The 23,709-nt window shown below is 44.9% G+C and overlaps 1 protein-coding gene across 10 annotated transcripts in view; it reads right to left on the minus strand.

The window, feature by feature from the left end:
• Positions 1–20,427, minus strand: part of LOC132406479 (dynamin-2) — a 47,966-nt gene extending 27,539 nt beyond the window's left edge. For 5 of the 10 annotated variants that reach the window (XM_059992213.1, XM_059992212.1, XM_059992211.1 and 2 more), the window contains exons 1-10: positions 20,186–20,427; positions 16,935–17,008; positions 15,798–15,947; positions 14,142–14,345; positions 13,526–13,624; positions 11,799–11,959; positions 9,574–9,716; positions 5,110–5,245; positions 4,441–4,508; positions 2,417–2,555 (exon numbers count right to left, since the gene is read on the minus strand). In XM_059992213.1, coding sequence (XP_059848196.1) covers positions 2,417–2,555; positions 4,441–4,508; positions 5,110–5,245; positions 9,574–9,716; positions 11,799–11,959; positions 13,526–13,624; positions 14,142–14,345; positions 15,798–15,947; positions 16,935–17,008; positions 20,186–20,346 — 1,335 coding nt within the window. In that variant the 5' untranslated portion in view covers positions 20,347–20,427. Of the gene's footprint in view, positions 1–8; positions 148–2,416; positions 2,556–4,440; positions 4,509–5,109; positions 5,246–9,573; positions 9,717–11,798; positions 11,960–13,525; positions 13,625–14,141; positions 14,346–15,797; positions 15,948–16,934; positions 17,009–20,185 lie in introns of all 10 variants that reach the window. The other 5 variants (XM_059992215.1, XM_059992216.1, XM_059992208.1 and 2 more) reach the window with 2 other exon arrangements.
• Between the last annotated feature and the right edge of the window lie 3,282 nt (positions 20,428–23,709).

Consider the following 23,709-nt stretch of genomic DNA (forward strand, 5'->3'; position numbering starts at 1 on the left):
ATTGTTACCTTGTCACTACACTTTCTGATGACAGTAGCTAGTTCGGAGACCACCATATCAATGCACTTCAAGCACGGCTCCTTCAACTTGTGCACCTGCTTTTTCACAATGGCTTCGAATGCCATGTCTGGGGTGAACAGCCCTGTCCTACACACAGCAAGCATAGAGCAGAGAGAATGGGGGGGGGGGGGGGGGGGGGAGGGGGCAGGGGCAATGTGGGAACAGCAGGACCAAGAGCCAGCAAGAGAGGCGTAGAAAGGAGAAACAAAACAGACAGAATGCAAGAGAGTTAGCACGTCCATCATCAAGATGAGCAAACTGAGCTGGTAGGGCGCAGTGACGAGTGTTGTGGGACTTGTGAAGAGCCTCGAGCCAGGCTGCAAGAACATAGGTCAGTTAAACGACTCCCACAGTAACATCTCTCTGGTGCTTAGGTACATGACTGAAGGTGCCAAACCAGCTACAAACTGTGCTCGTGTGTGCAGATGGCAAGAATTGGGGGGGCGGGGAGGGGGAAGAAGAGGTATCACCTTCAACCCAATGGGTGGCATAACATCTGCTGTTTATAGTTTTCCCAAAAGCAAGCACAAGGAGAACTATGGGGCATTACCACTGGGTTATCCTCAGATCATCATAGGTGTCTGCTTCAAACAAATGCAGGTGCCGCCGCCCCCCTCCCCCTTTACAAGGGTAGAGCGTTCCTATGAAACCTTTCTTAAGCCGAAATGGCGTAAAGCGAAGAACCATTAATTTATATGGGAAAAATTTTCGGAAAAGCGAAAATCCTCTTTGATGCAAAAACAAGTTACTAATGTAGGTCTTTTGTAAAAGCGAAGTGGCGTAAAGCGAACATTCGTAAAGCGGGAGACGCCTGTACTCTAGACGGTTCAAGCCTCCTAATGATCCACAGCACTCACACAGCACTCTGCCCGCTCAGTTTGGTTCTCACTGCTAAGTAATGCATGCACCATTACTTATGACAAAACCATTACACCCACTTTGTGTTCCTTCAGCTGTTCTGGTTTTGGAAGGGCAGGGGGAGACAGTTTCTCTCATTACCAGCTCAACCATAAAACCACAAGATTCCCCCCAGTGGCGACCCTTTCCACAGGAGTACGAAAATGGAAACATTTACCGCTGGCTCAAGTCCGCTGAGAACAAGAGAACAGTGGCACCCACTACGTGTAAGTTTGAGTCACCTCCACCCCCCACACTGCTTCAGTTCACCAGGCACACAAGGAGATCTTTCACCAGACCCTTATGTAAGGGAGCTTACAAAGTAGGAAGTGACACTACACTTGAAATGTAGTCTCCATGGCTTTCACTCAGCACTACTGGAACAAAGAGGGCTGAATGGCCTGTTCCTGTGCTGTACTGTTCTATGTTCGAAAGTGATGAATCTAATGAATCTGGGTACTTCACAAAGGTAAGGAAACCTTTTTGTCCCCCCAAAAATGGGATACTGAAAATGAACTATTTAAACAGTCAGTGAACAACTCAGAATCCAGCAACTATGGGCCAGGGAATAGAACATCAACCAGCTTTGCTTTGATCCAGTTTAAATTTTAAGACACAGACCAGAAAGTACCTTCAGTTGGATGAAGCCACGGAGAAGTGTGTGTTCTTTGAATCTTTAGAGTGGTACCAAAGTCTATTGGCTACCTGGTTAATCCTTCTCACAATCTTTCCCAAAATAAAATGCTGGGAATTTATAATTTATTTATATCAATGTAACGATTTACCAGCACATAATCACACCACGTCTCAGTCTCCAAACCCAGCCTCACCCACCGCAGCACAGGGAGAAGAATTCCACAGATTCTGGGACAGCTGAAGGAACATGGCAGCAAGTCTAATGCATTACTGTCAGTGCGATTAATTCAGATACCCACACCAAGGATTAAACACTTGGGAGGAGCAGAGCAGTAAATTTATCAAATCAGCATCACCCCAAAACAAAGGAACACGGTGGCCATCACCAGTCAGGAAGCTTCCCTTCCCCAGACTGTTAAAAGTGAATCACGTTGTAGGTCTCCATAGCCTTGAGAGAAGGAAAAGGATTCCAGGAAGCTGATGAGAGCCATCTGCATTGCCCCAGATAGGACACAGAGCAGGCATGAAAATGCAAACTGACAGAATGGCTACATCTCCCTCTATTTTGGTTGTAAAGCATCAGTAACATGCTGCAAACGTTGCCCTTTGACTATGCAATCTACAATAGATACCTTCTACCCAAAAAGGGCACTGGGGGATGTTTGCAGAGGTCAGGATCTCTGCAGCCACACTGTACTCTTCGTCTGCAGCCCCTTGTACCCAACTGGTCCTCATGCATAGCTGACCATTTACATGTTAGATCATGCACACAACTACACAGGACAAGGTGCTGGTGCACGTGAGCCATCAGGGTGGGGAATACCTTCAGTGTGCACTGTCTGACTGTGTTTACCAGCTCCTGGATTACCATGTCCACACACTTCAAACACGGAGCTTTCAGCTTCACCACCTGCTTTTTCACAATTGCTTCAAACGCCAAGTCCGGGGTGAACAGCCCCGTTCTAAAGCCGGGTAAGGGAAAGAAAACAAAACAAAACAAAACAAAAAAAAGTCAAACACAATTTGGAACATTGGGAACCCAGCTCGGAACGAGCAGGATCTACAAGGCTACGGTCCCAAAGCCACGGAGATTTGTTCCTACATGAGACTGGGGCTTTTTGTCTTCTGATCAGCAAGCTCTTCAACCACGGTTCTATGTGATTGCAGTGTGCAAATGCGGAGCAGCTGAAATTCAGAGTGATCTGTACACTGAATTCCTATATTCATTAACATGCTGTCTGTCAAGCACCTTCCCAGTCTTTCAGGAAAGACATGACAGACTCACGGGCCTTTCCCAGGTTATTTCAAGAGTTCTGTTCTTGTGAGAGTTGTTCACAACCAGAGCAGTTTGCAAATCAGAAACACTGCCATGAACAGAGCTTGCTTGCGGTAGAAGATGCATGCAGCCCTACAGCACCTAGCAAATCCATCCCCCGGTCTCCTAAACACACTTTTGTACGTATGCAAGTTGAGTGTTTAAACTTAAGAGCACCTACATCCGTAGGTGTGGGTTAAGATTGCTAGTTGCATTCAGAGAGCCAGAGTGATGACAATGCAGCCTCTCTAGCTCATCCGATTATTGGCCTGAAGGTGGATTTTATTCTAAAGACATCCATGTGTCTGGTCATAGGAGCCTCACGCTCACAACACATCTGGTGTGTGATCCTGCAGTTGTAAATCCACAGTCCCCTGAGGCTGTGCATTTACCATGAACACCCCCCGCCCCCAACACTTATCACTTGCCCAAATGAGGAATTAACTTGTGGGTTTAAAGAACATGTCCTGCAACATAAACAAAACTGGAAGATGGTGGGAACTGCTAACAGATTAGTCAGCATCTCAGGAGACCGAGTTCGCGTTTCAGGTCAATAACATTTCACTGGAATTTTCATCACTGATCATGAGAGACCGCTGGCTGGAAATATCATCTGTGTTTCTCACTCCATAGGTGCTGGCTGACTTGCTGAGAATTTCCAGCATTTTGTGATTTTATTCCAGACAACTTCTGTATTTTTCCCTCTCCCCCCCCACCTCTCCTAGCCCACCCTCCACTTTCAGCCACTTGTTGAGTTTACAAAAGATTCCTACAGTCCTATCTGCAAAACACTAAACCCACTTACACATTTTTTTTTACTGCTGAAGATCTGATCAGCAGGATTGAGATGAACTTACCCTATAACAAGCGCGTGACTCATTTCACCACAAGCACATCCCCCACCCCTGAATCTGGTGCTCGAAAGGGTGTGTTCTGTTCAAGCAGCAATGCTACATAAAAGGCTAGGGACCAGGACACAGCACTGCTCACTGTGCAAAGAATGCATGATCCAGAATGCAATACCACTCACTCTGAAATACAATCCACCACACAGCACCACTCACAGAACAGCGTTTGGTCACGGGCACAGCACTATGCAAATATTATACAAGATATTGCTTCCCACATACCATAAAAGTTAGTGATCCAGTACCAAGCACACATTCCTAGATGTGGCAACACCCACTGTCCAAAGGGTATATAATTCAAGATGATGGAACAGTCACTCCGCACGCAGTCTGCAGTCCAGGATTCCACACTACCTACTGCACAAACACTACACAATCGAAGACACTGCACCACTCACTACGTGTACTACATGATCTAGTACACAATACCACTCACTGTGCAAACCAGGCACGATCAAGGGCACTATTAATGAATCAATCCCAACAGTGCAATGTTCCAGCTGGTTTGTGTCTTGTTTTAGTCCTCTCTCTCTCTCTCTCTCTCTCGTGTAGTGCTACAAGGAGGCCCTTGGCTTTGGCCGCACTCCTTTCTGTGTGAGAGTTCACGTGGCCAATTATACTTGCCTAACGCCATGGATATTTTTGATTGCATAGCTGATCTCTCTTCGCAGGTCCTTTTCATCAAACTCCATCTGTACAGAAAAATTTGAATTTACAACATTGTGAATTTGCTGCGTCAGACCAATATCAGCAAAGCATGCTATGAAGAAATACACTCACTGGCCACTTTATTAGGTACACCTGCTCGTTGATGCAAATATTTAATCAGCCAATCATGGGACAACTCAATGCATACAAGCATGCAGACATGATCAGGAGGTTCAGTTATAGTTCAAACCAAACATCAGAATGAGGAAGAAATGAGTTCTAAGTGACCATGGAATGAAACAAGGTTGTTGAAAATCTTAAAAACTGCTGATCTCCGAGGATTTTCCTGCACAAGTTTCTAGAATTTACAGAGAATGGTGCAAAAAAACGAGAGAAAAAAAAAATACAGTGCACTGCAGTTCTGTGGACAAAAACACATTGAAAGAGATCAGAGGAGAATGGCCAGACTGGTTCAAGCTGACAGGAACTCAGTAACCACATGCTACAACAGTGGTGTGCAGAAGAACATCTCCGAATACACAAAATGTCAAACCTTGAAGTGGATGGGCTACAGCAGCAGGAGACCACACAAGTACTTAATAAAGTGGCCACTGAGTTTAACTATCTTTCCGCAGCACCACAAACCTTCACGAGCTCAAACGGAAACCGTTCATGGAAGATACGATTAATTCTTGCACCACCCGACAGTTCTACTGTATCCACTTGGTCCCCTGAGCCTTCAATTCTCTTCTCAAAATCCACCCCAAACTGTTGCACCATCCTGAAAGTAGACAAGTGGCAGTGAAAGAGAGGCTTTCATTCACATCATTCCCATTCTAGGTTTCAGGACACATAATTATTTGAAAGAGCAGTCACTTCTCAGAATCAGAATCAGGTTTATTATCACCGACGTGTGACGTGTAATTTGTTAACTTAGCAGCAGCAGTTCAATGCATTACGTAAACTAACAGAGAAAAATAATAAACAAGTAAATCAATTACATATATTGAATAGATTAAAAAAAACATGCAAAACCGGAAATACTGTATATTTTTTAAAGAAGTGAGGGAAATCCCAAAGATTCAAAGTCCATTTAGGAATTGGGTGGCAGAGGGGAAGAAGCTGTCCCCAAATCACTGAGTCTATAGTTCCTACCTGATGGTAACAGTGAGAAAAGGGCATGCTCTGGGTGCTGGAGGTCCTTAATAATGGACGCTGCTTTTCTGAGACACCGCTCCCTAAAGAAGTCCTGGGTACTTTGTAGGCTAGTGCCCAAGGTGGAGCTGAGTAGATTCACAACCTTCTGCAGCTTCTTTCAGTCCTGTGCAGTAGCCCCTCCATACCAGACAGTGATGCAGCCTGTCAGAATGCTCTTCATGGTACAACTATATAAGTTTTTGAGTGTATTTGTTGACAGGCCAAATCACTTCAAACTGCTAATAAGGTATAGCCACTGTCTTGCCTTCTTTATAACTACATTGATATATTGGGACCAGGTTAAATCCTCAGTGATCTTAACATCCAGGAATTTGAAGTTGCTCACTCTCTCCACTTCTGATCCCTCTATGAGGATTGGTATGTGTTTCTCCATCTTACCCACAATTAGCTCTTGCATCTTACTGACGTTAAGTGCAAGGTTGTTGCTTCGGCACCATTCCACTAATTGACATATCTTACTCCTGAACACCCTCTCGTCACCACCTGAGGTCCTATCAATGGTTGTATCATCAGCAAATTTACAGATGGTATTTGAGCTATGCCTAGCCACGCAGTGATGTGTATATAGAGTAAATCAATGCGCTAAGCACACACCCGAGGTGCGCCAGTGTCAATTATCAGCGAGGAGGATACGTTATCACCAATCCGCACAGACTGTGGTCTCCTAATAAGGAAGTCGAGGATCCAATTGCAGAGGGAGGTACAGAGGCCCAGGTTCTGCAACTTCTCAATCAGGATTGTGGGAAATGATGGTATTAAACACTGAGCTATAGTCAGTGAACAGCATCCTGATGCAAGGGTTTGTGTTGCTAGGTGGTGTAAAACTGTGTGGACAGCCATTGAGATTGCATCTGCTGTTGACCTATTGTGGCGATAGGCAAATTGCAATGGGTCCAAGTCCTTGCTGAGGCAGGAGCTCAGTCTAGTCATGACCAACCTCTCAAAGCATTACACTACTATCGATGTGAGTGCTACTGGGCAACAGTCATTAAGGCAGCCCACATTATTCTTCTTAGGCACTGGTATAATTGTTGCCTTTCTGAAGCAAGTGGGCACTTCTGCCCATACCAGAGAGAGGTTGAAAATGTCCTTGAACACTCCCGCTAGTTGGTTGGCACAGGTTTTCAGAGCCTTACCAGGTACTCCATTGGGATCTTTTGAGGGTTCACTCTCTTTAAAGACAGCCTAACATCGGCCTCTTGAGATGGAGATCACAGGGGCATCAGTTGCAGCAGGGATCTTCACCGCTGTAGTTGTGTTCTCCCTTTCAAAGCATGCATAGAAGGTGTTGAGTTCATCTGGTAGTGAAGCATCGCTGCCATTCATGCTATTGGGTTTCGCTTTGTAGGAAGTAATGTCTTGCAGTAATGTCCTGCCAGAGTTGCCATGCATCCGATGTTAACTCCAACCTCATTCAAAATTGCTTCTTTGCCCTTGAAATAGCCCTCTGCAAATCATACCTGGTTCTCTGCTACAGGCCTGGGTTGCCAGACTTGAATGCCACAGATCTAGCCTTCAGCAGACGTACCTCCTGGTTCATCCACGGCTTTTGGTTTGGGAATGTCTTTGTGGGCACACACTCATCCACACAGATTTTACTGAAGTCGGTAACAACTGCAGCATACTCATCCAGGTTTGAAGTTGAATCCCAGAATACAGTCCAGTCCACCAATTCAAAGCGGTCCAGAAGATGCTTCTGTGCTTCCCTTGTCCATACCTTCTTGGTCCTCACTGCTGGTGCTGCAGTCTTCAGTCTCTACCTATAGTCAGGGAGTAGAAGTATAACTAGGTGATTGGTCTTCCTGAAGTGAGGGCATGGAATAGCATGGTAGGCATTCTTGATGGTGGTGTAGCAATGGTCCAGTGTGTTGTTTCCTCTGGTATTGCAAGTGATCTGTTGAAGTTAGTTGCTTAGTCATTGTTCCAGACTGGCCTGAATAAAATCTCCCAAAATGATGGTGAAGGCATTAGGGTGCACGGTTTCGTGCATGTTGATCCCATTACTCAGACTATCCAAAGCCTGCTTGATATTGGCCTGAGGTGGAATGTAAACTGCTACCAGAATGACCCCAGAGAACTCCCGTGGTAAGTAAAAAGGACGGCGCTTTACTGCGAGATATTCCAGGTCTGGTGAGCAGAATTGGGACAGCACTGGTACATTTGTGCACCGAGAAGAGTTGATCTCGAGGCACACTCCTCCACCTCTGCTTTTGAGAGACTCTATAGATCTCGGTGGGCAATTCTGACCATAATCGGTGTTGCTTCCGTCAGTTTTAAGCAGCGATAGTTGGTTTAAAAGCATTAAGACATCTGTGTTGACTGTACTGACCTTGGAAGCAGTTGTGCTTTTCAGCTGTAGCAGGCTGAAATGAGAATATTTAATTGTATCCATTGAGAGCACTGCTGCTACTCGAGTCACACCTAGGTGCCCCATAATCAAAGCAGTTCTCAGACTATAATCTTATAACCAGCATCAATATTCATTTCACTACCTTATTGGCAATCATTACCATTATTATGTGCCGTGTTGTAGGTGATCATGGTCTTCCATCTGATTGTTGCCTTTCTGCTGTTGTTCTTGCTCTTTTCTCTATACGTAACCATGATTGCTCATAGCAAATTTTTCTACCGAAGTAGTTTGTCACTACCTTCTTCTGGGCAGCGGCTTCACAAGACGGGTAACCCCAGCCTTTATCAATACTCTTCAGAGGCTGCCTAGTTCTGGCGGTCGCCTAACCAGGACTTGTGATCTGCACCGGCTGCTCATACAACCATCCACCAGCTGCTCCCACTGGCGTCACGTGATCCTGATCAGTTGTGGGGGTGGGGGGTGTGGCTAAGCAGGTTCTACACCTTGCCCAAGTAAACCGCAGGTTAGCGGAGGGAAGGACTGCCTTACACACCACCACTCGAACCTTATTGGAACCAGCTTAAAAAGGAAACATTAACCAGGACATAGCTCAGCTCTTCCGCAACTTCATGTTTAATTGTGTTGAAGGGCTTTAATTGAACACCTCAAAAGGTGAGCATCTCCCTCCAAAATAAAAAAAAACAGAACCTGTTTCTGTAAAGACTTGGGTGTACGTGCTAATGGAAACCAATTATTTGTTTTATGCAAATATTTTCCTGCACACTTTTGCAGCAAATGGCTTGCTTTGCTTTGTCAGAGGAAGTTACACAAACTGGTAGCATTGGAGCAGCATGGTTGCCAAAACAGATAGCAGCAGCAGATTCCCTTCCTTATGGACTGACAAAGCAGGTGGGTTTCTGCAACAAGCCAGTAGTTCACAGTCTCCTTCACGGTTTAAATCCCTCAGTAACCGTGGTGGCATCCGAACTCATAACCTCAGAAGAAGGCCTTTAGATCTGAAAAGGCACTTGGTCGTAGCGGGGAGAATTTGCCATATTTACCAGGCCTCACGTATTTGAAACTCCACACCAGTAGAGTGCTCCATTCTTAACTAGCCCAGCAAATGCAGCTAGGGATGGACAATAAATGCTGGCGGTGTCTAAAACATTCAGATCCCCAAAAAATATAAAACCACCCCAGCAATGATAACCATCACATTGTCCTTCTCTGCTAAAGTCTGATTAAAAGCTTGAATCCAAGGCCAAGGATCACACGCTTAACCTACCAATGCTAATGGATGGAAATGAGAAGTAGTATCAACTTGAACATTGAGAACAGTTTGGTTTGTAAAAGATTACAACACCACGGAGAGGCTGTAGTATCGCTGTTATTACTTCAAACCCACAGCAAATCAATTGCTACCTCATCCTGCTCTGGAATGAATTCATTCACACCAGAAATCACGAATCATGCGACTATGGGCAGGTATACATCAGAGCGAACAGACCAGCAGAGCCTACCCGGCTCACTATGCCACTTACTGGAGGAGTGCTTTGGTTTTTCTTGTGGGATCATCTGGTCGGAAGTTTTTATATTCCTCTACCTCCTTTTCCAGGGAAAGCATCTGGCTCTGCAGTTTGTTTCGTAATGCCGGCAAGGTTTCGCGGATGTGGTTTGTCAGTTGCTGTGATGGAGAATACAAACAAAATCAAAACCAAAGACTACAGTGGCGGGAACTGGGGCACAAACCTAAACTGCGCCCCATCAAGCAACCCAGCCGCAGCTGAACTTTAAACTCCCACCGAAACGGGACCCGACCCGAGACTCCCATGATGTTACTGATCATTTCACTCAGATACCACCAAATGTCGTCTTGTACTTCAGAAAACCCTACAGCTTTCTGATACACTTCCAACCCCTGCAGATGGACTCCAAGATTTCAGATATCAACATTAATTTGCAAATTCCCAACATAGTTATTCATATCATTGGCTTTTTTGTCCTACAGAAGAAAATAAAAGGACAGCATTTTAATAGAGAAATAGTACACCTGTGCATTAGTGCAAATGTTTATTTATTGAGATACAGCAAACAAGCCCTTTTGGCCCTTCAAGCCATGCCATACAGCAATTTACCAATTTAACCACAGCCTAATCACGGGACAATTTACAATGGCCAATTAACCTACCAGTATGTCATTGGACTGCGGGAGGACACTGGTGCACCTGGAGAAAACCCATGACTGGGGCTGAGTGAGATAATCAGTCAGCCATGGCAGAATTGCACAGCTGACTTGACGGGGTGAATGGGCTACTTCTGCTCCGATGTCTTACGGTGTACGTATAGACCCCTTACAATTGAGTTCTGAACACCAGCGCCCCGAGCTGTAATGTTGCATTAATGACTACAGCCCTCAAATATCTATTTAACCATTCACTGACAGATACTGAATGTATAAAAGCATGCAGACATCACCAAGAGATTCACTTGTTGTTCAGACCAAACATGAGAATGGAAAAGAAATGTGATCCAAGTGACTTTGACCATGGAATGATTGCTGGAGACAGTTGGGGTGGTTTGAGTATCTCAAAAACTGCTGATTTCCTGGGACTTTCACACACAACAGTGTCTAGTTTACAGAAAATGGTGTGAAAAACAAAAAGAAAATCCAGTGAGCAGCAGTTCTGTGGGTTAAAATACCTTGTTAATGAGAAGTCAGAGAACAGTGGTCAGACTGGTTCAAGCTGACAGGAAGACACCAGTACCACAAACATACACGCATCACAACAGTGGCTTACACAGATTTGGAGAATGGGCAAAGAAGTGGCAGATGGAATATAGTGCAGGGAAGACCTTCTTCATGCACTTCGGAAGAAGGAATAAAGGCATAAACTATTTTCCAATCAGGGAGCAAATTCAGGAATCAGAGTTGCAAAGGAACTTGGAATTCCCTAAAGGTTAACTTGCAAGTTAAGTCGGTGATAAGAAAGGAAAATGCAATTGCTAGCATTCATTTCAAGAGAACAAGAGTATAAAAGCAAGGATGTAGCACTGAGGCTTTATAAGGCATTGGTCAGACCGCACCTGGAGTATTGTGAGCAGCTTTGGGCCCTATATCAAGAAAAGATGGCTGGCATTGGCAAGGGTCCAGACAAGATTCACAAGAATTATTCCAGGCATTAAAGGGTTAATGTATAATGAGCATTTAATGGCTCTGGGCCTGTACTCACTGCAGTTGAGGAGGAGGAGGTGTGTTTTTATTGAAACCTATGGCCTAGATAGAGTGGATGTGGAGAGGAAGTTTCCTACATGGGTGAGATAGGCCCAGAGACAGCCTCAGAATAGAGTGACATACCTTTGAAACAGAAATGAGGAGTTTCTTTAGCCAGTGGGTGGTGAATCTGTGGAATTCATTGCCACAGACAACTGTGGAAGCCAAGTAATGTGGCATATTTAAAGCGGAGGCTGATAGACTTTTGATTAGAAAGGGTATCAAAGGTTACAGAGAGAAGGCAGGAGAATAGGTTTGAGAAGGATAATATATCAGCTATGATGGAATACAGAACAGACTGGATGGGGTGAATGGCCTACTTTCTGCTCCTATGTCTTATGGTGTGCGGAACAGCATCTTTGAATACACAACATGTTAAACCTTGAAGTGGATGGGCTACAGCAGCAGAAGTCAAGAAACATACACTCAGGGGCTACTTTATTAGATACAGGAAGTACCGAATTAAATGGCCTTTGAGAGTATGATGCCATTTACCTGGTTCAGTATTTTCTGCAGATGCGGAGTCCCCATGCGATCAGCCATATGCCTGTATGAGGGGTGCGACAGGAAAAACTTCCTTTCAGCTGCGAGGGCTGCACGAATATCTTTCTTCCCATCAATGTCTTTCTGACTTCTATTCACCACACCAATATAACCTGTGAGCAATAGGAACAGAATTATAGTTCAGAAAAACGCCTTTCATGTTTTGACTTTATTACTCTATGCATGCAGGCTCTTACTGTTGAGTGAAACATTCCCCATTTTGAGCAGCCAGTATCAGCTTATTCCTGATACTGGTATAAAATAGGTTAAGGTGTACAGAATAATGGGAAAAGTGAATGGACAATCCAAGTTACTTCAAGGGCACAATTCCAAAACTTTGGGAAGTCCTCCATGCTTTCATTCTGAACATATTGTGGTGCTGGACTTCCCTATGTATCCAGTAAGAGAGGCATCAACATTTGTTCTAGCAGAAATCAGAGGAACCAAAATTGATAGTTAAGCTTCCAAAAACTTAACTGTGTTCCATACGAGTATAAATAAGTGGGCCTTTTCTGTATTTTTTTGTATTGGAACTTAGAGCTTTTTTTAAAGAAACTTTATACCTTTAAGTTTTTCATCATTTTCTAAATGATCCGATTTGAATAATTGCAATGTTTGCAAATGCATTTCAGGCCCTAAGCCATTTTCACAAACTATTTGCCTGTGCAGTGTGGCTTTATCGGCTTTTTTTGGGGGGAGGGGTGTTTTTCATCTGTAGCCAGATTTCTATCTCGATTTGCCCACATTTCTGAGCACTGGGCAAATCTGTGATGTCAACCTATTTTATCTTCTAATACACAGATGTTCTTCCTATTAGTAATTATTAAACATGGCGCTGCACAGTCCTTCACCTTACTGCTAACAGCTCCCAGGTAAATATAGGTAAAAAGGCAGGAAGGGAGGGTGACTTATGCCTACTGAGCGGATCTGAATTGAAGCATCCCATAGATCATACATTATAAACCGATTTGAAGAAAGATACGATTAGACCCATCAATAAGGGCCATGACGATGTCTCTGAAAAGGGTAACAAGCTCACAGTCACTTCTGAACCTCTGAGTTCCAACGATGGCTCCATTTGTGTAGGGTGCACATGGCACTTTTTACAGCAGGTGGGGAAATTCAAGCCAGAATGATCTCCTACACAGAGCAATTTGAGAAACTTAGCATAACTTATGATACCATAACCTTTGGTTTATGATATTCATGAGCAAAAGGGTTTTGGGCAGGGCAACAGAACCAACAGGGCAAAGCACTGGGTCCAGTTCTTGTTATTGTACATTATGTTCCCAAGTGTCAAATGCTTGTAGAAAAGAACCCAAGAGAAACTATCCTTCACGAATGATTGAACTGAGTGGATCTCTTTTTCTTGACCCTTTAAGGCTGCAAGTGGGTTGGACAGAAGGAGGTGAACACATTTTCACTTGCATGTAGAGAATGTGTTTTAATAAATCCAAAGGGAATTCTGGTGGAGCCTTGTCCAATGAAAGTCAACTCACTGTCACACAGGTGACTGAGGGGAAAACACTCAAGGAGTAAAAGGATTTGGAAAAAAAAGATCAGAAGTCACAATGATGGGGGAAGATTAAGAGGAATGGGTAGTGTTCAGAAGATAAAGCAATTTGAAGCATAAACACTGGTACAGGACAGTTGTGTCAAACAGTCTGAGTTCCACTCACCCCTACGGAGAGGCAGGAGACGATTTTCTAGAATATCCCTTGCATCCGTCCCTTCATCCATCAGATCCAACTTAGTGATCACACCAATGATCCTTAAACCTATGCAGAGAGAGAAACAATTTACAGTTTGCATTATCTAAACAACCTGCAAAGATAGGACAGTTTCATTGTTTTGAAAATGCAAACCTAGAAGCTGTGAAGTGGTGTTATAAATGAACTTCCTGAGCAGACTGCATGCCTTTAACATTACTTTCAGTTCTCCATTCAGTAACCGCAGATGGGCTTCAACGTTAACCAAGGACATTAGGGACATTATGGTCTGTGCACTCATGAAACAGGTAAGTAAGCTCCTAGATACGCCCCAGTTAAGGGCAGGGGTTCCCAACCTGGGGTCCACAAACCCCTCAGTTAATGGTAGGGGTCCACGGCATAAATAAGGTTGGGAATCCCTGGCTTAAGGCAATCCTTCTGCCTTTTCCTCAGCTGGGAATTTCTCCCAATATGAGTGGCAGATCTGAACATGTACAAATAATGCTCTAGTTTTGCCACTGTTGACCGTCATCAATCCATTACCAGTGCCCCTACTGTAGGTGGTCAAGGTGAAGAACACCCTTACCTTGTGGGTCCACCTCCTTCGCAATCTTCAGTGCATCTGAATTGGCAAGGTCAGAGTTTGCTGGAGTGACAGCCAAGATGAGACAGTTATCCTTACTGATGAACTGCATGATCATTTCCTTGATCTGGTATTCAATGTCAGCAGGCTGGTCACCAACAGGCACCTTGGTGATGCCCGGTAAATCGATCAGAGTCAAATTTAAAACTAGCAACAGAGAACACAAAGGGATGAATTAAGAAAAATAATAACTAAACATGAAAACCACAAAATGTCAACACTATTAAAGACAAACCCACCCTCACACTAGAGGCAGCCTTATTCAGGGCCAATGCAGCCCACATGATAACAAACTGTCAACACCTACCTGCCAGTGAGAAATTATGGTCTTGTCACACGTTTTGCAGGATTGGATGCTCAGAACACAGTCACACACAGCTGCCTCTAGTATAGCAGTCAAAGGGTTAAAACAATCACAGAGAAACAGAATGACAAATGTTTTCAGCCTGAAGCAATATTTGGAGATTACTTCATACAGAGATGGTTAACAGTCCAGAATGTTCTTCAAAATTGCCAAATATGACCAAGACTTAAAAACAACTTCAATGAAGGTAGGAACCTCTAGCATTAAAGAAATTTAGCAATAAGGAAACTGGCTACTGAGATAAGGAGCAATGGGTTTAGTCTATGAATTCTCTGATGGCATCCAAGGTCTCAGCATCAGAAAAGCTAGCCGAAACATAGTAATAAGATAACAAGATGCAAAATAGCTAGTGTTGAGACGTGATCAAACTCGAGAGGTGTGAAGCCCCTGCTTCAACTCTAAGGAGAAATCAATAGTCTGCCTCCCTGTTTACTTGATTCAGTCAATCCAATAACCGGGATGTTACACAACCAAAGTGGAAAATGAAGGTGGAAGCATAAAAAGCAACAGCTCAGAAACAAATGGGTCCAACCTGGACCAGACTGTAACTCACTGGAGAAAAGCAGGAGGGAGAACTTGTTACTGAACCCTGGAACAACACGAGAACCTTAACAACGAGAACTTTGGACGAAGGAGAAAACATGAATCTGAGACTTGGGAACAAAGGAAAATCATCCATCTGGGACTGGTCACCCACATGACTTGATGGGTAGTATACTGTTGAAGCTGGAACGGCTTGTACTTTATCTTTGCAAATACAAGTATGAATAAAGTTAAGCACACCCTTCACCAGCTGTCAGTAGAGTTTCCCTGATATAACTGTGTACTGAGCACACACTGACAATCTTACAGGAATCTGAGAGACTGGTTTTGTCTTCCACATTTTCCTGTGTTGGTGCATAAACCCGTTAGTTAATCTGAAGCTAGTAGCTCGGTCACTAGGACTTCTCAAGCACTATAGCCAATTCCTGTGGTTACTTAGTCCATATGGTAACAATTACATCTTTTACTTGCCGAGTCCGCAACTATACAATGCACAACAAAGGTCAGTTTATGAACGTTACTTGCATTCAGCAAAGAATCAAAAGCTCACCATGTTTAATCTGGTCTATCCCTTTTACAGATGGCGACAGTGCCTCAAGAAAGCAAGCTTGCAGGTAACACTCCCTCCACGTACAGTCCTAAAAACCAGGCGTGCTTCAGAGTTTCTATAATACCTCGAAGATCCCACTCACCATGTGGAGAATACACTCTGAGGTTAATAGGAATTGATGAGATGCCCTTATTGCTCCCGGTGACTCTGTCTGTCTCCAGTTCGATTTCCTGCCGAACCTCATCAAAATCTGTAAACTTCTTCCCCTTGCAGTGCAAGAACTCCGCATGTTCTGAAGAGAAAACAAACCATTATACAGACTCAGAAATGGACCCAATATAGCGGGGGCGGGCGCACTACAGTATAAAAGACCCTTCAACAATGATGCCAGCATGCAAGGAGCCAAAGGTTAATGATGAGTAAGAGGAGGCTGTGTTGGGACAGGCTACTGCTTTGCAACAGCACAATAAGCAATCTGAGCTACAGCGATAGGAATAATAAGCAGTGAGCCAACAGCCACGGCAGACCCTCCCTCAGAATAAAAAAAACACAAGAGCAGAATAATTTTTAAATGGAGACTTACTACAGAATGCTGTGCTACAGGGTCAGCTCAATGTCTTCATACCGTACACTAGACACAGAAGCTGATCACACAGTCTGTCCAGTAATTAGGAAGGTAAGTGGGATATTGGTCTTTATGGCAAAAGGCTTGAAGTGGACAGTAGTTATTGGGAAATCCAGTTGCATGGTTGCACGGCACTTGGAATATTGATTTCATCTTATTTGAGGGGTATATGCTTGCTTTGGAGACGGTTCAGAGAGCTTTGGCTGGGTTGATTCCAGGGAGGAACGAGTTATCCCACAAGGAAAGTTTGAGTAGACTATGGATTTTCAAAGAATACGGGGTGATCTTTTCAAAACGTACAAGTTTATGAAAGGGCTTGACAGGGTAGATGCTGAATGGCTATTTACTTCCCTAGAAGCAGGAACTATGGTTTCAAAATAAAAGGGTGGCCCACTTGAGATGGGGACTAAGGAAAGGGAAACAAACACACAACTGTTTAAAATTTTCCACGCGGAGACTTCATGACCGACTACATTCAAGGCCAATACAGATAGATGTTTGGACTGCAGGGGAGTTGAGGATTATGGAATCAGGCAGGAAACAATCACAATCAAAACTATGGCTTTACTGAATAGCTGATTCGGCTCAAGGTGCCACATGAACAACCCCTACTCCAATTCCTGATGTTCTTACATGACACAGTCACAGAGGTACCTGTTTTTGCATTGATCAGCTGCAGAATGAGCGGTCGGCGAGTGACAATCCCTGAGCCACGAGGAAGGAAATCCCTGAAAGTAGAAGAGACCCAGTGAGCCTTTCCTCCACTGAATGGTGGTCACAAGGTGTCATCAGAGCAACAGGGTTCCAGAACACTCTCCACAGAGTTCAGAACCTTATGGCACTTACAAAGAGCGTATTGCTCTGCTGAGTTGGGTTGAGTTCTTCTCTGATCTGGCAATTTACCTGCAAACATTTCGTCACCATATGAGGAGACATCGTCAGTGCGCTGTTATTTGTGTGTCCTCAGGAACAAAGAATCCCAGAACAACGGAGCCCAACCATCAACCACATTTTCCAAATTATTTCCAGCACACTGCCTTACTTTTAATTACTTTGATTTGCTTCTGATTCAAAGCTCCACAGGGAGCTTGCACATACACATTCGTACTCAGGGTAGGCACGTGCACAGAAAAAGTCAATTATGGAGAAGTACAATATGAGTGATGTCACATCTCAAATACACCAGCCTCCTTTTGTAATATCAGATGAATCACTAGCGTTACACTTGCTCTGCAAGTAACGTGACAATAAATCAACCTACATATAACCCCTCTGCTCATGGGGAAAACACATCCAGCATCACCCCCTCTCTCGCTCACGGGGTCATCGCAGTGACACCGACACGCAGCCCACGCAAACCTTATAGGGGCTGCGGCGCAGCGCCTGCTGTCAATGACTCGGCTCCCTGAAACCATGAATAGCAGTCAACGATCACAACACGGACTGCTGAGTGGGCAAACAATCAGTGCCACACTCCAAACGCTGCAGCAACACTCAACAGAGTTTGGGTCAGCAGTCACACTCCTCGACAAGCTGGTAAGCCTCCAGAGTTGGATTAATTTCAATATTCTCAAGCCTGCTCCATGCTCAAAGCCAGAAAGGGCATGGCTCCACTCCTTATCTCCTAAGTCATATGAGAACAATAGGCAAGAGACATCTGAGAAGAAAGGTTGCTGCTGTAATGGAGACGAACGTAACAGTAACACTGTATTTTAGGGATCAGTATTAATTAAAAGATTACCAAGATCAGTGATGAGATAGTAAAAAAACAAATAAATGCACACCTTGCGGTAAAACCATACCAAAACAACTGTCCATAGTTCCAGGCATTACCAGGTCCTCACTCATCCTTCCCTACTGTACAAATATAGATTCAGAAATCAGGAATCAAAGTATTTTACCACCAAGTCCCAATGAAGACAGATTAATAAATTTTTCCCTTCTATATTTTATTTCTGTACTCTAACCACTAATTGGAGTGGCTTTCCTCATTTCTCTTTTCAGAAATATACCTCACTTCAGTCCCCTTGATTTTTGAATAAATTTTCATCAAAGTACTTAAGCCAATTACTAATTTAATTGGTTCAGCTCAACACCGAGGGCCAAATGGCCTGTTCTTGTGTGCTACCGTTCTGTGTTTGAACCTCCAACTTTTGGGACAATTTTACTGAACTTCCTCTGCACTCTCACTGAGGTACACAGAAGTGTGCTGGGCTGATCATTTTAAAATTTCAGCTTTTTATTAGCCCAGATAAAATTACAGCAGTCAATTACCTGTTCTCTAGAGTATTTGATACACCTGCTACTGTTGTCTCGTCTGTACATTTGGAAAATATCCTTTCCCAGAGACAGTAAACGTGCAACAATTCCCATTTTAACGTCTGCCACTAGACATCAGATTCCGCATTACATTTGTCCGGCAGAGCCCTGACAAAGCACATAGCAAATTCCATTCACAAAGCAAGATGAAAAATTCAAATGATTCTGGAATCGCTTTCAAAGATATTACTTTCTCTTAAAGGAAAAACACTGACCAACCAGTGACATTCTTGTTAAGAGTATGACGCGAATGGTTATACTCTTAATGAGAATATCACTGGTGGCAAGATGGCAAACAAGAAAATCAACTTCCTACACCCAGGCCATGAAACTTGCTGCCTGGGGATTGTTTGAGGCAAATCACACATTAAAAAGACATTGACTATACAATAGGGAACTAAAGAATTAGAGGAATACTGGTGTTAATCTTTGCCATGGGAGAGTTGCCAGGAAGAAAACGACCTTGTATCATCTCATAAACTTTCCAACTAGTCACCGTATCAGCCACTCCTGTTCCCACACAGGGCCCATCAACCACAAAACAATTATCCCTGGCTCAAGCTGGCACGATATGAGTTGAGTAGCTAGAACAAGGCACACCCGTGACACAAGGAAGAGTTAGCCTACTCAACACCATTCTCCTCTGTTAATGTACTAATTCCTAGATTTCTTCAATGCACAGAAAACTGAACGTTCGCAGCCAATAACAGAACCCCAAAGGTTTAATTCATAAGCAAGGGCATTTCTCCTGTTTTCAATGCTAAATGGGCGACAGCTTATTGCGACCCCGGGTATTAGAACTCAGAAACGGGTGGGTGAATGAGAGGCAGGGTGACAGGGTGTGGTGGGAGTGAATGGGAGGGGTGCAGCAGGTGAGTGTGGTGAATGGGGGTTGAAGGTAACTTGTCAGGTGGATGAGGCGTTGAGTCGGGGAGAGGTGGTGGGTGAAGATGAGGATTGCAGCTGATGGGTGGGGAGTGAATGGGAGGGGTGCAGCAGGTGGGTGTGGTATTGAATGGGAAGGGAGGAGAGGTGGGTGTGGTATCAAATGAGGGGGATGGGGAGTGAATGAGCGGGGCGAGGGATGAATGAGAGCGTAGGTGGGTGTGGGGCTGAACAGTTCCCCGGGTGGTAGGGGGGTGGGCTCGGTGTTGAATGGGAGGGGTGCAGCAGGTGAGTGTGGTGAATGGGGGTTGAAGGTAACTTGTCAGGTGGATGAGGCGTTGAGTCGGGGAGAGGTGGTGGGTGAAGATGAGGATTGCAGCTGATGGGTGGGGAGTGAATGGGAGGGGTGCAGCAGGTGGGTGTGGTATTGAATGGGAAGGGAGGAGAGGTGGGTGTGGTATCGAATGAGGGGGATGGGGAGTGAATGAGCGGGGCGAGGGATGAATGAGACCGGGTGGTAGGGGGGTGGGCTCGGTGTTGAATGGGAAGGGTGCACAGTGCGGAATGGAATTTAACAACGGGAAGCGGGGGGCGCCCATTTTGACCACTGACGACCCACCAGACTCCTCCCCGGCGCCAGACCTCGGATCCGGTGCAGGGCCGCGGGTGGCAGCTCCCACCGCCTCCCGTCAGGGCCTCACCTGCCGACGAAGTTCTCGAGTACCGAGCTCTTGCCGGCACTCTGCCCGCCCACCACGGCGATCTGCGGCAAGTCGAGGTTACAGCTCTGCCCGATGGAACTGAAGGCATCCTGCAGCTTGTTAACCAGCGGTATCAGTTCCTCCATCCCCCGGTTCCCCATGGCGGCGATCCCGATCCCGGCCCCGGGCCCGGACTCGTTGACTCTCACCGCCTGCGGCCTGTGCTTCCGCTCCCACCCTGCCTGTGACCTTGACCATTGGTTACAGGTACTGTCAATCATCTCTATCCAACTAATCAAGTATTGGCTGTAGGAAGTGGGTAGCACTGGCATTCACGTCAATCATTTATAAGGCTAATATTATTTGGCAACATTCCCATCAATCAAAATGCTGCTGAGTCTTATTGGGTTAGTTTATTCCCAGTTTTGAATATTTGGCCTAATTACTGCGGCAATTGGGTTCTCCCTCACGTCAATCGTGTAAACGCTGCTAGTGATTGGTTCTCCTGTGCCACCTACTTAGCTTTGGTCCCGGTTAACTAGGAACGGAATTGTTTTTTCGTTGACGTCAATCAACTCAACCCAAATTCTGATTGGATGCTGATGAAGTCACCCGACATTTACCCCTCCTCTTCCGAATTGGCAGTTCATTGGCTCTTTCATTGGTTCTATCAATATGTCGTCATTTCGAATAGTTTACTGTCACCATGGAGATAGATACTTCCGGGATCATATAAAAAGATAAGCAGGAAGTGACCTTTATAAAAAAAGATGAAGGATGTTCGGTTGAGGCTGTGCCAGTTTTGTAAAAACATCTGCTTGGAAAGCCCTATGTCTTACGCACGAATCGCAGGACTTCTGCCAACTCAGTCTAATCTCATTCATTGGCAACGTGATGGAAACAGAATTTACCCGCTAATAATCTACTCACCGATAAGTAGTTTTACCAGGACCGCCCTGTTATTTATTTCACTATGCTCTTATTCTAAACGTGAACCAAAGGGATGATTGAGAATGATTGCCTTTGGCATCAAGGCAACAAATTGCTTTGGTCAACACACACACGCACAAAATGCTGGAAGAACTCAGCAGGTCAGGAGGGAAAATGAACAATTGAAGTTTCGAGCCGAAATCCTTCAGATAGATTGGAAAAGAAAGCTCAGGAGCCAGAATAAAATGCTGGGGGGGGGGTGGGGGTGGTGATAGGTGACTCCAGGTGAGGGAAAGGTAGGTAGGTGGGTGGGAGGAGGAGGAATGAATTGAGATGCTAGGAGGTGATAAGTGGAAGATGTAAGGGACTGAGGAAGGGGGAATCTGATATGAGAGGAGAGTAGTCCAAAAGGAGACGGGCTGTTTAAGGCCTTGAATGGTGGTGTAGAGATAGCTGTAGCACTTGTCCCACAAAGGAGATGGGGGGAGGGAGGGATGAGTGGGCAAAGGAGCGGTAGAGAGTGCGATCCCTGCAGAGAGTGTGAGTGGGGGCGGTGGAGAGGTGCGCACACACTGGGATCCCATTGAAGGCTGCAAAAGTTGCGTGGAATTATGTGTTGGATGTCGAGGCTCATGGGATGTTAGGTGAGCAGAAGCAGAATGCTATCCCAGGGAAGGGAAAAGGGGTGAGGATTGAGGGGCGAGAAATTGAATTAATACGGCTGAGGGAAGCATCAATAGTGGTGGAAAGGAAATCCTGATTTCTGGAAAAAATAAGAGGATATCTCAAGATGTCCTGGAATGGAAAAACCCATCCTAAGAGAAGGGAACAGCATCTTTACAAGTGACAGGGTGGGAAGAGGCATAGTCAAGATAAATGTGGATATCAACGGTTTTGTAAAAGATGTTGGTAGATAATCTGTCCGTGGAGATGGAGAGAAAGGTCAAAGATGAACCAAATACATTTGAGAGCAATATGAACATTGGAGGCAAAATTGATGAGCTCGGAATAGGTGCAAGAAACAGCAGCAATGCAGTCACTAGTGCAGCAGAGAGAGAGTTGGGGACCATTCCCGGTGTAGGCATAACTGAAACATCAAGAGGAAACTACTCCAACCGTTGGAATCATGCCTATCACAAAAGAAGATGGTTATGGCTGGGTAAGGTGAATTATCCTTGCTTCAGAACTTTGCTGTTGGAGACTCGTAAGTCCGATCATTTTCAGCTGCTTTATGTATGACCTTCTTGCTGATATTAAGGTAGAACAAGGGAGATCCACTAATGATATTGTAAGGAAAAAAGAGTTAAATGTGATTCCTTCTTGGTATATGCTAAGACAAGATGGTGTTAGCTTGGAGTAAGATTGGTCAGAGAAAGTACAAGAGAAGCAACATTTAGAGAAAGTTAAAGGAGGGCAAGTCGACTGCCATAGTAGTGGGTAATGGTGACAAACGTGTTTGTCTGGGGAAGTTGACATCATTGTGCAGGTGCAGGGTACATAGAGCGTGGGCTTATAATTATGTTCAGCATTGAAGGAATGTTTAATGGCATACAAAGGGGTGCGTTTTAGAGAGAAAGGCTGTGTAAAAGTTTATTGGCGTTCTGCAGATCAGCTCGTTTTGTAGATGATACTGTGAGTATTTCTTTGCTTTTTGTGCTACTATAGATGTTTGTAGTTGTTTTTTTTCCTCTCTGTATTGCACTTGTGCTGGTTCTAATAGTGTTTCCTTGTGACCTTCAACACATGTGCACTGTCTCCCTTGCCCGGGGCTGAATCAGAAAAGAACACAGAATGAAATTTAAAATAAATTTCCTTACAAATATCGAGTGTTCAATTCCTCAAGAAATAAAACAGATCACTTTCATTTCCCCAAATAGTTACTCGTTTACCCACAGCATGCAGGGGCCTAGAGTCCTGGCCAGCTCATCTCTTTCCAGAGGCCATGTGTAGATCATGACCACAGTAATAAATTGTAAACAGAGGATTTTATGCAGTGTGTAAGTTAAATAATTTGAAGACCCAGCCTGGCTCAGATTTAGTTGTCTTTGTGGGGATGGTTTTGGGGATAGTGCAGGGAGTTGGGGGTCAGGGACAGAGAGATTTAGAAGTCAGGGTAGAAGCTGGAGTTCGGAACACTGTGCTGTCGAATGTCAGCGATCCCAGAGGTTGGCGTGGCAGATGCCAAAGAGACAAGCAATCCGCAGATCGGCGAATCCCGTACAACAGGAATCACAGGGGGTGGTGAGATCCCTCTACACCTCCTGGGCACCGGGGAGGGGTGGTGTGAGTCCAGAGGTCAAGGCCTGAAGGTCAAATCCACGTTTGGCGAATTCCCGGGGTCGACAGATTCCGAAGGTGGAAGCCTGAAGGTCTTAGCCCTTAGGTTGGCTTGTCCAGAGGTCAGAGGCGCGATGTGTGTGAGTCCAGGCCAGTTAAGGGAGGCTGAGAGTCTCAGGTCAGGGACTGGAGACCCAGAGGTGAATGTCCTGGGATTGGAAGCCTGACTGTGTGAGTGAGGATGGAGTCTATTTGTTGCAAGGTTACTGAATGCAGAGTCTGGTCATGAGACGGGAAATCATTGTTCCTGCTGCCAC

The sequence above is a fragment of the Hypanus sabinus genome, chromosome 16 (genome assembly GCF_030144855.1).
Source record: "Hypanus sabinus isolate sHypSab1 chromosome 16, sHypSab1.hap1, whole genome shotgun sequence".
NCBI classification, from domain to species: domain Eukaryota; kingdom Metazoa; phylum Chordata; class Chondrichthyes; order Myliobatiformes; family Dasyatidae; genus Hypanus; species Hypanus sabinus.